Source organism: Asterias rubens, chromosome 2 (assembly GCF_902459465.1).
Source record: "Asterias rubens chromosome 2, eAstRub1.3, whole genome shotgun sequence".
Lineage (NCBI taxonomy): Eukaryota > Metazoa > Echinodermata > Asteroidea > Forcipulatida > Asteriidae > Asterias > Asterias rubens.
This window is the reverse complement of record NC_047063.1, coordinates 20,764,523-20,776,644: the sequence shown is the minus strand read 5'-3', so window position 1 is coordinate 20,776,644 and position 12,122 is coordinate 20,764,523. Positions and strand designations below refer to the sequence as shown.

At 39.8% G+C, this 12,122-nt stretch overlaps 2 protein-coding genes across 2 annotated transcripts; both read left to right on the top strand.

Annotated features, from left to right (window-relative positions):
- On the top strand, positions 1-948 carry LOC117305401 (uncharacterized protein K02A2.6-like). Its single transcript, XM_033790275.1, has one exon. The coding sequence runs from the start codon at positions 1-3 to the stop codon at positions 946-948; it is 948 nt and encodes a 315-aa protein (XP_033646166.1).
- Positions 949-1,283: 335 nt separating this feature from the next.
- LOC117307476 lies at positions 1,284-12,122 on the top strand. The gene is made up of 2 exons (XM_033792239.1): positions 1,284-1,577; positions 9,241-12,122. The coding sequence occupies exon 2, from the start codon at positions 9,249-9,251 to the stop codon at positions 11,688-11,690; it is 2,442 nt and encodes an 813-aa protein (XP_033648130.1). The 5' UTR covers positions 1,284-1,577; positions 9,241-9,248; the 3' UTR covers positions 11,691-12,122.

Below are 12,122 nucleotides of genomic sequence, written 5' to 3'. Positions count from 1 at the left end.
ATGGTGACAAATTGCCATGCATGCCAGAAATACCAGCGTTCTCAACAGCGTGAACCAATGATCAGTATGGAAGTTCCACCACGTCCATGGCACACCCTTGGAGCTGACCTCTTCCACCACGACAAGGTCTGGTACCTGATCATCGCGGATTATTACTCCAAATTTCCGTTTATCCGCAAACTTGACAATCTCACTGCAAGCACGATCACAAGAGTTTCACGTGTGCTCTTTGCCGAACAAGGCATCCCAGAGGTTATCGTATGTGACAATGGCACGCAGTTCACCTCTTCCCAATTCCGAGCCCTAGCACAGCAGTACGGATTTCGGATCCAAACTTCTTCACCCTACTACCCCAGAGGTCATGGATTTATTGAAAGACATATCCAAACAGTGAAGAGAATCCTCACCAAATGCAGAGAGTCAGGGGACGATCCCAACTTAGCCCTCCTAACTCTCCGTGCAACTCCACTCAAGTCAAACCTTGCATCCCCTGCTGAGCTACTGAACAGAAGAAAGTACAAGACGACACTACCTTCAGTACATCACCCCCCACCAGATCGTGACGATGTGCGAGATATACTGCAGGCAGACCAGTCTTCGCAAACGCAATACTACAACAGACGCTCTACCAGTACCCCTATCCAAGAACTCCTCAACGACCAACCCATCTACATCCAAAATCCGAGTAACAAAACCTGGAGCCAAGGTAGAGTTATGAGCAAATCAACTACTCCTCGATCCTACAATGTGGAAACGGAAAGTGGAAGTCAGCTCAGACGAAACAGGGTTCATCTGCGACCAGCTCCCCTGAGTTTTACCAGACCAACTCCTGTTCGCAATGCTCCTTCACAACCCCAGAGCAGACCGCTTTCTAACCGCCCCTCAGGAACACCGACAGTGACGCGATCAGGCAGGAGAGTGAACAAGCCAAACAGACTTGATTTGTAACAACATACCATCATGTTACTAAACACAACAAATAAACACACAATCAGACACACAGTCATACAATAAAGAACAGTTTAATTTGTAAGTTTAATCAACCTGGACTCTTTTAAACAGAACAATGTTTCTCCGGAGGACTGAACTTTTTAAGGAAAAACTGGACTAATGAACATTTGTTTTAAAAGATTTGAGATTAATCTTCATTTCCATTGTATTAATCTTTAAAGAAAAGGGGATGTCACATTCACACATGCATACATACAGGACTGGCGCCCTCTAGAGTCTAACCCCTACTCATGTACCTTTCCATCAAGATGGCAGCCAAGTATTAACGTGATTAAAACTACCAAAGTTCATGATACAAGCTGAGTCCCTCTCTCTCTCTAAATGCCAGCAGGAGGCATTACAACACGTATATGGAAAGCTTGAAATATTTCATACTGGTTGCGCAATGTCCCAATTGGCGTTACTTCATTTACAGCGTATTTACGGAAGACAGTACGTGACCACCGCCATTGTAGCCTATGAGTCGTGGACTGTGAAGTTTACCCAAGAGCTTGTACCTGATTTTAAGGTCTAACGTAGTTATCTTTGCTGCCTATTTTAACCTCTCTGTCGTGGCAGAATACCAGGTAAGTGTTCCCATGGTGGAAGGAAACTTTGATACTTGTGTAGGCCCGTGGTAGGCCCAACTTACAAATTAATCAAGAACACTCAATATTTCCAAAGTGAACTCATGTGAACTCAAATCTTTCCATGATATTAAGATTTCGCTGAAACATTTTTTTGCACATTTTCCGGGAACAATGATCAAATCTCAGCACATTTGAACAAGTGAAGTAATATGTTGCTATTTAAGAAGCACATTCTGTGAGATTAAGCAAATTTGTGTTAAAAAAATGCAATAAAAACATAGGAGCTTTGTGAAAACTTTATTCATATTAAAAATACAAAGTTATTGCATTTTGACGCTACGTGCTCGGACAATAATATCTATGATTTGTAGAGTGTCATAATGAGATAACATTATCCAAGTTGGTCAGCCAAGAATGAGATATAAATATCCATGATTTGTAGAGGGCCATTTGAGATAACATTATCCAAGCTGGACAGCCAAGTATGGGATAATAATATCCATGATTTGACAAGGGTCATGTCAGATAGTATTATCCAAGGTGGTCAGCCAAGTATGGGATAATAAATATTCATGATTTGAAGAGGGTCATGTCAGATAGTATTATCCAAGGTGGTCAGCCAACTATGGGATATTAGCAAGATTTGAGGACGGTCATGTGAGATAACATTATCCACGTTGGTCAGCCAAGTATGGGATTATAATATCCATGATTTGTAGAGGGCCATGTGAGATAACATTATCCACGTTGGTCAGCCAAGTATGGGATAATAATATCATTATAATATCCATGATTTGTAGAGAGCAATGTGAGATAACATCATCCAAGTTCGTCAGCCAAAGATGGGATATTAATACTCATGATTTGTAGAGGATCATGTAAGATAATATTATCCAAGTTCGTTAGCCAATAATGGGATAATAATATCTATGATTTGAAGAGGGTCATGTAAGATAGTATTATCCAAGTTGGCCAGCCAACTATGGGATAATAATATAATGATTTGAAGATGGCAATTAAGATAACATTATCCAGGTTGGTAGCCTAGTACGGGATAATAATATCCATGATTCGTAGAGGGTCATGTGAGATAACATTATCCAAGTTTGTCAGCCAAGTATGGGATAATAGTATCCATTATTTGCAGAGGGTCATGTGAGATAACATTATCAAAATGTTGGTCAGCCAAGAATGGGATAAATGTATCCATGATTTGAAGATGGCCATGTGAGATAACATTATCCAAGTTCGTTAGCCAATTATGGGAGAATAATATCCATGATTTGTAGAGGGCCATGTGAGATAACATTATCCAAGTTGGTCAGCCAAGAATGAGATATAAATATCCATGATTTGTAGAGGGCCATTTGAGATAACATTATCCAAGCTGGACAGCCAAGTATGGGATAATAATATCCATGATTTGACAAGGGTCATGTCAGATAGTATTATCCAAGGTGGTCAGCCAAGTATGGGATAATAAATATCCATGATTTGAAGAGGGTCAGGTCAGATAGTATTATCCAAGGTGGTCAGCCAACTATGGGATATAAGCAAGATTTGAGGACGGCCATGTGAGATAACATTATCCACGTTGGTCAGACTAGTACGGGATAATAATATCCATGATGTGAGGACGGCCATGTGAGATAACATTATCCAAGTTGGACAGCCAAGTATGGGTTAATAATATCCATGATTTGAAGAGAGCCATGCGAGATAGCATTATCCAAGTTTGTCAGCCTGGTATGGGATAATAATAAACCCAAAGGAACCAACTTCAAAAACATTAGAAGACAACCTACAGTCAAATGGAATGAATCTGACAACACTATTGGACACGGGCCCTCCAAAAAGATTCTGCTCTCGAAGTAAAAACATTGTGACATTTGTTCACAATAAGTGTGACCTTGTACATTATTTGGCTTTTCTGGCAGGCAAGATACTGCACTATATTCATATGGGAAAGTTGACATTTTGTGTCATAATTTCCATCTAAATCCAAGAGTTATCAAAGAAAAAGCTAAACAAGCTTTGAGATGTGCCCCCTTTCATCATATCAAAAGTTTAGAATTAAACAGTGCAATCTTCATAAAATGCAAGATTTTATGTTTTTTTCCATTAGGCTGTGTAGAAATCGTGCCTGCATGAACTCTATGCTTGGTGGCTCTTTTGTTAACATGTGAAGTCACAGGTCACATCTTCTATATATGAAGGTGTCTAAATGCGAAACTTTCCCATTATCAGCATGTGTGTGATCTGAGCCTCCTAAGCTAGCCCAAACCTAGCAGTCTTAAAGCATAATCATGTTGCCCATTGAAGCCGCTACCCCGTAGTTGGTTTGACTGAAAAGAACTGTGTGTTTAATTTTGTTGTACTGTATTTGTTTATTTGTTATTTACCCTGGGGAAACCTCTCAGTGAAACAATGTTTTTCAGAGTTGCCCAGCAACTACAAACACATTAAAAGTTTAAAATTGTGTTAATATAAAAATATGTTTAACTAGACATTAGGTGTTTGTGAACAAACACAAAGCTGTTCCGTGTTCTTTTGCTTGGATTATGAGCTAAAATGACCAAGGAGTCTAACATTGAAAAAAAGAAGAAAATGCTGAATGAGTTATGGTGCCACTTCCGGTTGACCCGGAAGTAGAGGTCGACATGGGGGTCATGGTAACCTAAGGCTAATCTCCAATGCCCAAGGAGTCTCTAACTGAGAACAGTTTGAAAATCGATATTGCCACACTTTGGGTTGACCCGGAAGTAGAGGTCAACTTGAGGTCACTGTTTTTCAAAATTAATCTCCAATCCCCAAGGAGTCTTTAACTACAGTCTAAAAAACGGCAGTTTACTTCTTGAGATATGGTGCTACAAAGATTTCCAAATTAAATATGCAAGTATGGGTCACGTGGTTAATTAATTACGATAATTAACATTTTTGGGGGTCGGTGGTTTGATGTTTGATCTAGTACGATTTGATTTCACAGAACTCTTAACCACCAAACTCTGCGCTTATGATCACCATTTTCCGCTTACTGTGTTTTTCAAACATCATCGTGTCATGCATGCACACAATGTTATGTTGGGCTAACAATTGAGAAAAAGAAAAAGCAACACTATCGATATAAAGATAAGAATCTAATTTAAATATTACAAAAAGAAATATTTTTTTAGTTTTGGGGGTTAACAAAAATATTGTTCCTGTGCGCAGATTCGAACTCGCATATATCAGTTAAATAAGCGCGACTGATGACCACTAGGCTATGAAGGCCAATACATAATTGAAGGGTTTACATGTATTTATATCAACAGAGGGGATTATGATCCGGCGAATTAATTCTCGTGTCATGATTTTGCGAACATTGTCACTAAATATGATATGCTAACGCGTTTAACTATTAAGTAGGGTTGAAATGTAGTATTAGATGCCTTTAGGGGTTTTTGACGAGGACGTCGTCGTCGTCAAAAACCCTTATTCAATTACGCACGTTAGTCCACGGAGGACGCCACCTCGGAGTCTAAATTTGAATTTTTTTTTTTTACTCATTTCTCAAAAACTACAACACCACAGCAAGGAATATGTATAAGGGAAGCTTTCAACTGTCATTATCTTGAAACTGCTGAAGTTTAGTGTTATTCTGTGGACACCATGGTATGTCGTCGTCGTCAAAAACCCCTATTTATATACGCACGTCCATTAAACGAAAACCCTTCACATTCGTGTGCAAAGTATGTTGGTCCAGAACTCGGTTAGGAAACGAATAAAAAGACACTTCGCTGTGGTCCAGAACGTAAGTAGAAAAACAAGAAAAGGAGACTTGAGTAGACTCCTCTCAAGAAGTCACAACTCATGATAGGTACATACTGAATTGCATTTACCATAGATAATGTTTAACAATAACATGGAAGCGACTGCATCCAGTTATATAGAAGTCGGATTTGTTTTCATAATCTCCATATGTTTTGTACACGTTCGAAAACTCACTATAAATGACGTCATTGTGACGTCGTCCGTGATTTTAGGCCGGAATGCACATCTACAGTATCCCAGAAGTCTGAAACTGAAAAAACATTGACGATCGGGGTACACTTTTGGAGATATGGTGCCAACAATGTTGACTAATTAAATATTCACCTCGCTGTAAGTGGCTAATTAATGAAGAATTTTTACATTTTTTACTTTCAGGTTAAAGTTTATGTTCTAAGCTCCAATTTAATATAGGATCTAACTCTTTCATATTTACGCTCTAGGATATTAGGCTTAAAATAAAAACGTGTACAAACCCTATGGGATTTAGGCAGAAACACAGAATAATAATAATAGTAACAATAATAATAATAAAAATACTAAAAATCTTGACAAAAACAATACCTGTTCCGACTAAGTCGGAAATGCTAATTGACGCACTCTCCACCAGTAGGAATAGCGAAACTGGCGGAGGTATTTATGAATTAATATTAAAAATAGAAAAACAGCATAATTTAAATAAAGACTACGGATATACCACAATCAGCACAACAACTTTACAACAAGCAATTTGAGGTTTTTATGAATTAATATTAAAAATAGAAAAACAGCATAATTTAAATAAAGACTACGAATGTACCACAACAGCACAAAACTTTACAACAAGCAATTTGCCATCAAAAAGAAAACACGTTTTAGCAGTTTGATTTCCTCGAGCAAGGGCTATGTACAAACCATGGCAGACACGGCATCACAATGAAACCTGTATTTGCACGTACTGTGTGTATGTGCCCATTCATTGTTCATCGAGCCTATTTTTTATTTTATTTTTGTATGATTTCCATTCTCTACCATACGTGCAAATATCGTTCTGCATCAATACACAAAAGTTATTTTGGCTTGAGCTAAAAGCTTTCACATTAGTCTGACGTCATCATTTTTGATGTAGGTGAGCGCTACGGGTCTCCCCCTGGTTTCCCCAATATTTCATACTGATTGCGCAAGGTCCCGATTAGCGTCACTTCATTTAAAAAGTATTTACGAACGACAGTGTGATTACCGCCATTTTAGTATATGAGTTGTGGACTGTGAAGTTTACTTGATGGATTCTTATTCGATTTTAAGGTCTAACGTGGTTCTCTTTACCGCCTCTTTTAACCTCTCTGTGGTGGCAGAATACCAGGTATAAGTGTTACGGTGGAAGGAAACTTTGATACTGGTGTAGGCCCAACTGACAATTAGGTGCCTTGATGTATATTATGCGTTGTGTGCATTGGAAGGGGCAAAAGTTGTCAGCAATGGTTTCGGGCTGGTTTTAACTTTTAACAGTGACAAAACAGACATACAATTATTGTACATTTTGATCAATACGTCTAACAAATTTCTTTTCGCACAAAAAGTATTATTTGCACTCGTTATCCTGTCAATAGAGCTTAGTTACCACTTTCCTTACTGAACATTAATTTTTTAATGAGACTGTTTTTGTAGAGTTTTGAATGCACTATCCTATTACTAATGTTTGCAACAGCTTTAATATTGACGATATGTGGGGACTCGGAAGTAACGGCCTGTACAGAGTGCCCCTTTAATAGTTGTGGGCCGGGGTTGTTCACTGTCCACTTTATGGAATGTATAAACATAACTTAAAGTAGTGCGTGTCTTATTATTCTAATCCATTCAAACCGTATAATAAATACTGTCGTTGATTCTGTAATCATGTACGTAGTGGGTTTACACATCACAAATTATTGTACCCGATCGTTGCACCTGGCGCATCGATAACCCAGGGGTTAGTAAAGTGATCAGGGGTGGATTTCACATGGAGTTAGGACTAGTCTTGTCTCGAGTTAGGACCAGTTACTTGTCCTAACTTAGGACTATCCATGCAATTTGTGTATCTCCTGTGACTAGTCCTAAGTTAGGACTGGTCCTAACTCTTTGTGAAATCGACCCCTGTCCACTGTGGGCCATTATGCGCCAGGGCACTTTTGGGGTGGAGTTCAATGACTCCGGACCTAATATGATTCATGTGCTCTCTTCTTGACAGGGCATTGTGTCCGAAATATCTTTGGAGGAAATAATATTATTTGTTGATTGTCGATGTGCAATTGGTGTAAATGGCGTAATTGCCCCATAAAGGCGCGAGGTGCCGGTACTGACGTACATGTAGCTCAAGTCACTCACGTATTAACCTTTGATATTTGGGTATCTGGATGATTGGATGATGATTTGATGGACAAGAACAACAATACATTATGGGAGATTTGGGGTCCCCTTCATCCTACTGAGTATACCTCAGAGAGTTTGCTGTCCCCCGCTGGAGAAATCCATCTGATCACCTATTGCTGTACTCCAGGGTCCCTTCGTAAGGATCGATACATAAACACAAGTTTTCTAATTATTATATTCAGTTTCCAACCTTTACAAAAAGATGCACAGAATGCTTCCGCAAGTTCCAAGTAACTAAGTAAAGGGGAGTTTTTTGTTGCCCGAGGTATCCAATTACCTCATGCTAGCACGCCAGTATTCTTATACACCCTACTTATGACTAATTTCAGTGCTGATAAAGCTATTCTTTTCCTCCCCCGGAGAACTTCCTCACACACTATTTTATCTACTCTTGGCTGGGAGTTTTTAAGTGCCAGGAGAAGTTTTCACTTAAACATTTTAGTATATAAAAGTCCTACTTCCACACTGCTTCCTCAACTTTGTAATGTTTTTAAAGGAACACGTTGCCTTGGATCTGTTGAGTTGATCTTTGAAAATCGTTCTGTAACCGTTTTTTGTAAAATGTATTTTGTTAGAAAGATATTGTAAAAGTAGAATACAATGATCTACACAAATATGCCTCGAAATTGCACGGTCTTCTTTTTACCCTGTCGACTATTAACACAGTCGGTCATTTATGGGGGTCAAAACTTTGACTCCCATAAATGGCCGACCGTGATAGTTTGCGACGTAAAAGGAAAACCGTGCAATTTCGAGTGATACTTGTGTGGATCATTATATTCTACTTTTAAAACATCTTTCTAACCATATGCATTTTATAACAAACGGTTTCAAACGCTTTTAATAGACCAACTCGTCCGATCCAATGCAACGTGTTCCTTTAACTATGCCGCCACTGCCCACTCATACAATACCGGATCGGGCTCACAAGGTCTTTTAGTTCCCCCACTTCCTAAAACAAACTCAGGTAAACGTCGTTTGGTCAACTCATTCAACCAACTCCCCCTTACACTGTAGCAAGTTTTAAAGTTCAATACAAAGATTTGAGTTTTTAATAATGGGGATTGTGTTTTTTTTTTTTTCCCTGGCTGGACCAGAATTTTAACCTTCGTCTCTACTGTATATTTTGCTTGTGAAGTTTTTGTGCTGTTGTGGTATATCCGTAGTCTTTATTTAAATTTTACAATTTTAATGTGTATGCAGTTGCTGGGAACCACTGAGAGGTTTCCCCAGGGTTAATAAGAAGAAAGAAAATTATTATGTTTGGTTTTTCAAATACTCTTTTGAACATAACTTGTGACTTTGTATGCAACGTTCTGGTTTTCCGTTGTCGACCAAACATACGATGGGGAAAGGTTGATGTCAACAAATTGTGCTACTTCTTTAATTGTAGGTGCATCTTTTGTTGTCAAAGTCTAGAATTTAGAAGATTAATAAGTTTGTTATATTTTGTTCCTCTTTGTAGTTACAATCATGGCTTCAAACATTGAACCCGTCCAGTCTGTGCGGTGCCCAGCTTGCTTTGCCAAGGACCCCGTGGTAAGAAAACTTGACCCGTTGGATACCCAGGATTTGAGTATTACTAGTTCAGGAAAGACGATATTATTCAAAGACGCAACAAAGATTTACCTTCAAGACCACTACCCAAACTTATCTTGTACCACTTACCGCGTTCCTGCCGCGCTCTTTTACAACGATGATGGAAATCTCGACTTGGCAACAGATGAGGAACTATTCAGCAATCCAAATCTCTTTGGTAAGGTTAAAAAGACAACTCCAGCTAAAGAGGTCGCACGTCGTTTCCAGAAAGACGCCGTGGAGAAGGTGGTCAAATGTTTCCACGCGTGGGGCTGTGAGCATGGGGGAGGCATGATGGTTCTCAGTGAGTATGACATGGGGAGATATCTAAAAGCTGTGAAAACAGGCAGTAAGAAATGGGAAACAATTGACGGCGAGCATGACGTCATGGTGATTAACCTCAACCATGGAGTTACATTCGTTCAAGTCAAGAGTGTCAAAACAACCAGCACCGACAAAACCATGTGGAGGCAGACACAAAGTGCCTTCAAACAAGTCACTAAAGATGAGAAAGCCTTCCGCGAGATGAATGCTGACCTAGACTTCATTTCAACGGTGCCCGTTGTTGGCTTTGTTGCACTGCCTAACCTGACACGCGATCACTTAAGTAAAATGGTAATGTGTGACGCTCACAAAAGACAAGTGCTGACTAGTGAAGATTTAGAGTCGCCAACAGAATTTAATGAGTCGGTCGGGAAACGGTTGCAGGCAGGAGAAAACCTTGGCTTAGAGAACTACAAGGAATTGTGCGGGAGATACGTTGGACTGGCGTCCATTGTAAAGATTCGAACTCTGCCAGACGCCATCAAGTTAACCAGTGCGAAGGTTGGGAAAATTCGGTTAACTCCTGAACAGAATGAGATAATCAAAGTTGGCAATCGAAAACAAGTTATCTTCGGAGATTACGGGACGGGAAAGTCTCTGGTCTTGGCTAAAATGGCCGAGAAAATAGCGAAAAGTGAAGAAGGACGTGGGATCATCTATGTTGTATCGTGTACAAGTATAAATCTGTCGAGTCGGTTTGATGAGGAGACGACACACGCAGGTTGTGGCTTGCTGTGCTCTCCAAGTCTTCTCGTGTCACAATACCGGAAATTCTTCTCTGAGCCAATGTCACCTTCCATCAAGATCATGTCCTTAGCTGATCTTTACTGCGACTGCTTTCCTATTACTATATATAATTACCCGACTAGTAATCGTAATCCGTTCTATCAAAGTTTCGAACCCAAATTGTTGGCAGAGCTCACCCGTCGCGTCATGTCAAAGCACCCAAATGCTCATATCATGTGGGACGAGGTCCCGTTTACCCTTGGTGGTTTAGACTGGAGCCACCTTGAAAGTAAAACTAAGTCTTGCATAAAAAACTTTGTATGGGTTAGCATAGCAACAGAATCATACGCCGAATTTTTTTTATCTACGAATTCCAAGAATTTAGTTTTAAGTAGACTTCCACCAAGCTTTCAGGTGGCATGTCTCACCAGTTGTAAGCGAATGGCGCGGAATAATTTTCGGCTTTACACGGCCTTGAAGCCACCTTGCAAAAACAAGTTCTTCCTTTCGACAAGTGGGAACGCAGTTGATGGGGGTGTTCCTCAGTGGTACCCTGTACATAATTGCTTCTGTGGAACCACCGACCCTTTGAAGTGCACATGTATTCAAACTCGTTTCACTCATACACTGAAGCATATGTGGGAGCGTCTTCCGGAAATCGACCCATCATCTGTTTCCTTTGTCTTGGGTGACTATGGTGTCAAGACAAATCGCTTCCTAATGGATGTTGTGAGCAAGGCGTGTAAAACATTAGAAATCCCCAGTACCTGCCCGAGTCCTGTGAGTCCTGTGCGTCCTGTGAGTCCTGTGAGTCCTGAGGGAAAAACATTATTAGTCTGGCGGGATTTGGACCCACGACCCTTAATGCAAGAGACGTCAGAGGTCGTCGCATCAGGGTCTAAGTGTCGCATTGTGGATATCGTCAGCTACAGAGGTTGCGAGAGTCCTGTTGTTATTATGGTCATTGTGCGCAAGTTGCCACACGGTTGGAGGGAACGCCGTATGATGATTTACGCACAGTCCAGCTTGTGTTCGATGATCTCCCGCGCTCTCGGCCAGATCTTCATTATCACTTTGCCACATTATCTACTGTTCCCGCCGCCGAGGGAAAGTTTGTCATATACGAATAATAATAATAAAAAAAATAATAAGACATTTGTAAAGCACGATAATAATGATGAGGATCGCTGCTACCCAGACTTAGAAGACCTAGTAGAAAAGAAATATCTCGTAAAGTGCCCGCTACAGAAACTTCATGCAGACACTCCCCCCACCAACGCAAGCTAGACGCAGACACATTCATCTAAAGGGACATTAATTTGTGACATCTGGTTTCCGATCGATGAACAACCTAACCAGTCAGAGCTAACGCAAAATAACACTTTAAAATAAATAGTTAAAAAAATAAAACAACTGTCCCAACTTGTTTCTTGTCAGATCATCGTCCCTCTATAATATCTTTGCTATGTAAAAATTAAGTTAAGCTAAATTGTAATAAGCTAAATAAGTTTGTTTGTTCGGGTTTTCCCCCCAAAGGCGCTCCACAACAAGGCCTGGGGTGTGTGCCCACACAACATTGCTTTTTGTTGTACCTTTTGTGTTTGTACAAAGTGGAAATAAATTGTTTGAGTTTATTGAAGTCATTAAAGTTACCTGGAAATATAATTTTTTTCTTCAAACATTAGAGTATAATTATGTTAATGAACATTAAAACAATAC

Bases quoted from the DNA above. Each gene is read 5' to 3' on its own strand.
- LOC117305401 (XM_033790275.1), top strand. From the start codon at position 1: ATGGTGACAAATTGCCATGCATGCCAGAAATACCAGCGTTCTCAACAG.
- LOC117307476 (XM_033792239.1), top strand. From the start codon at position 9,249: ATGGCTTCAAACATTGAACCCGTCCAGTCTGTGCGGTGCCCAGCTTGC.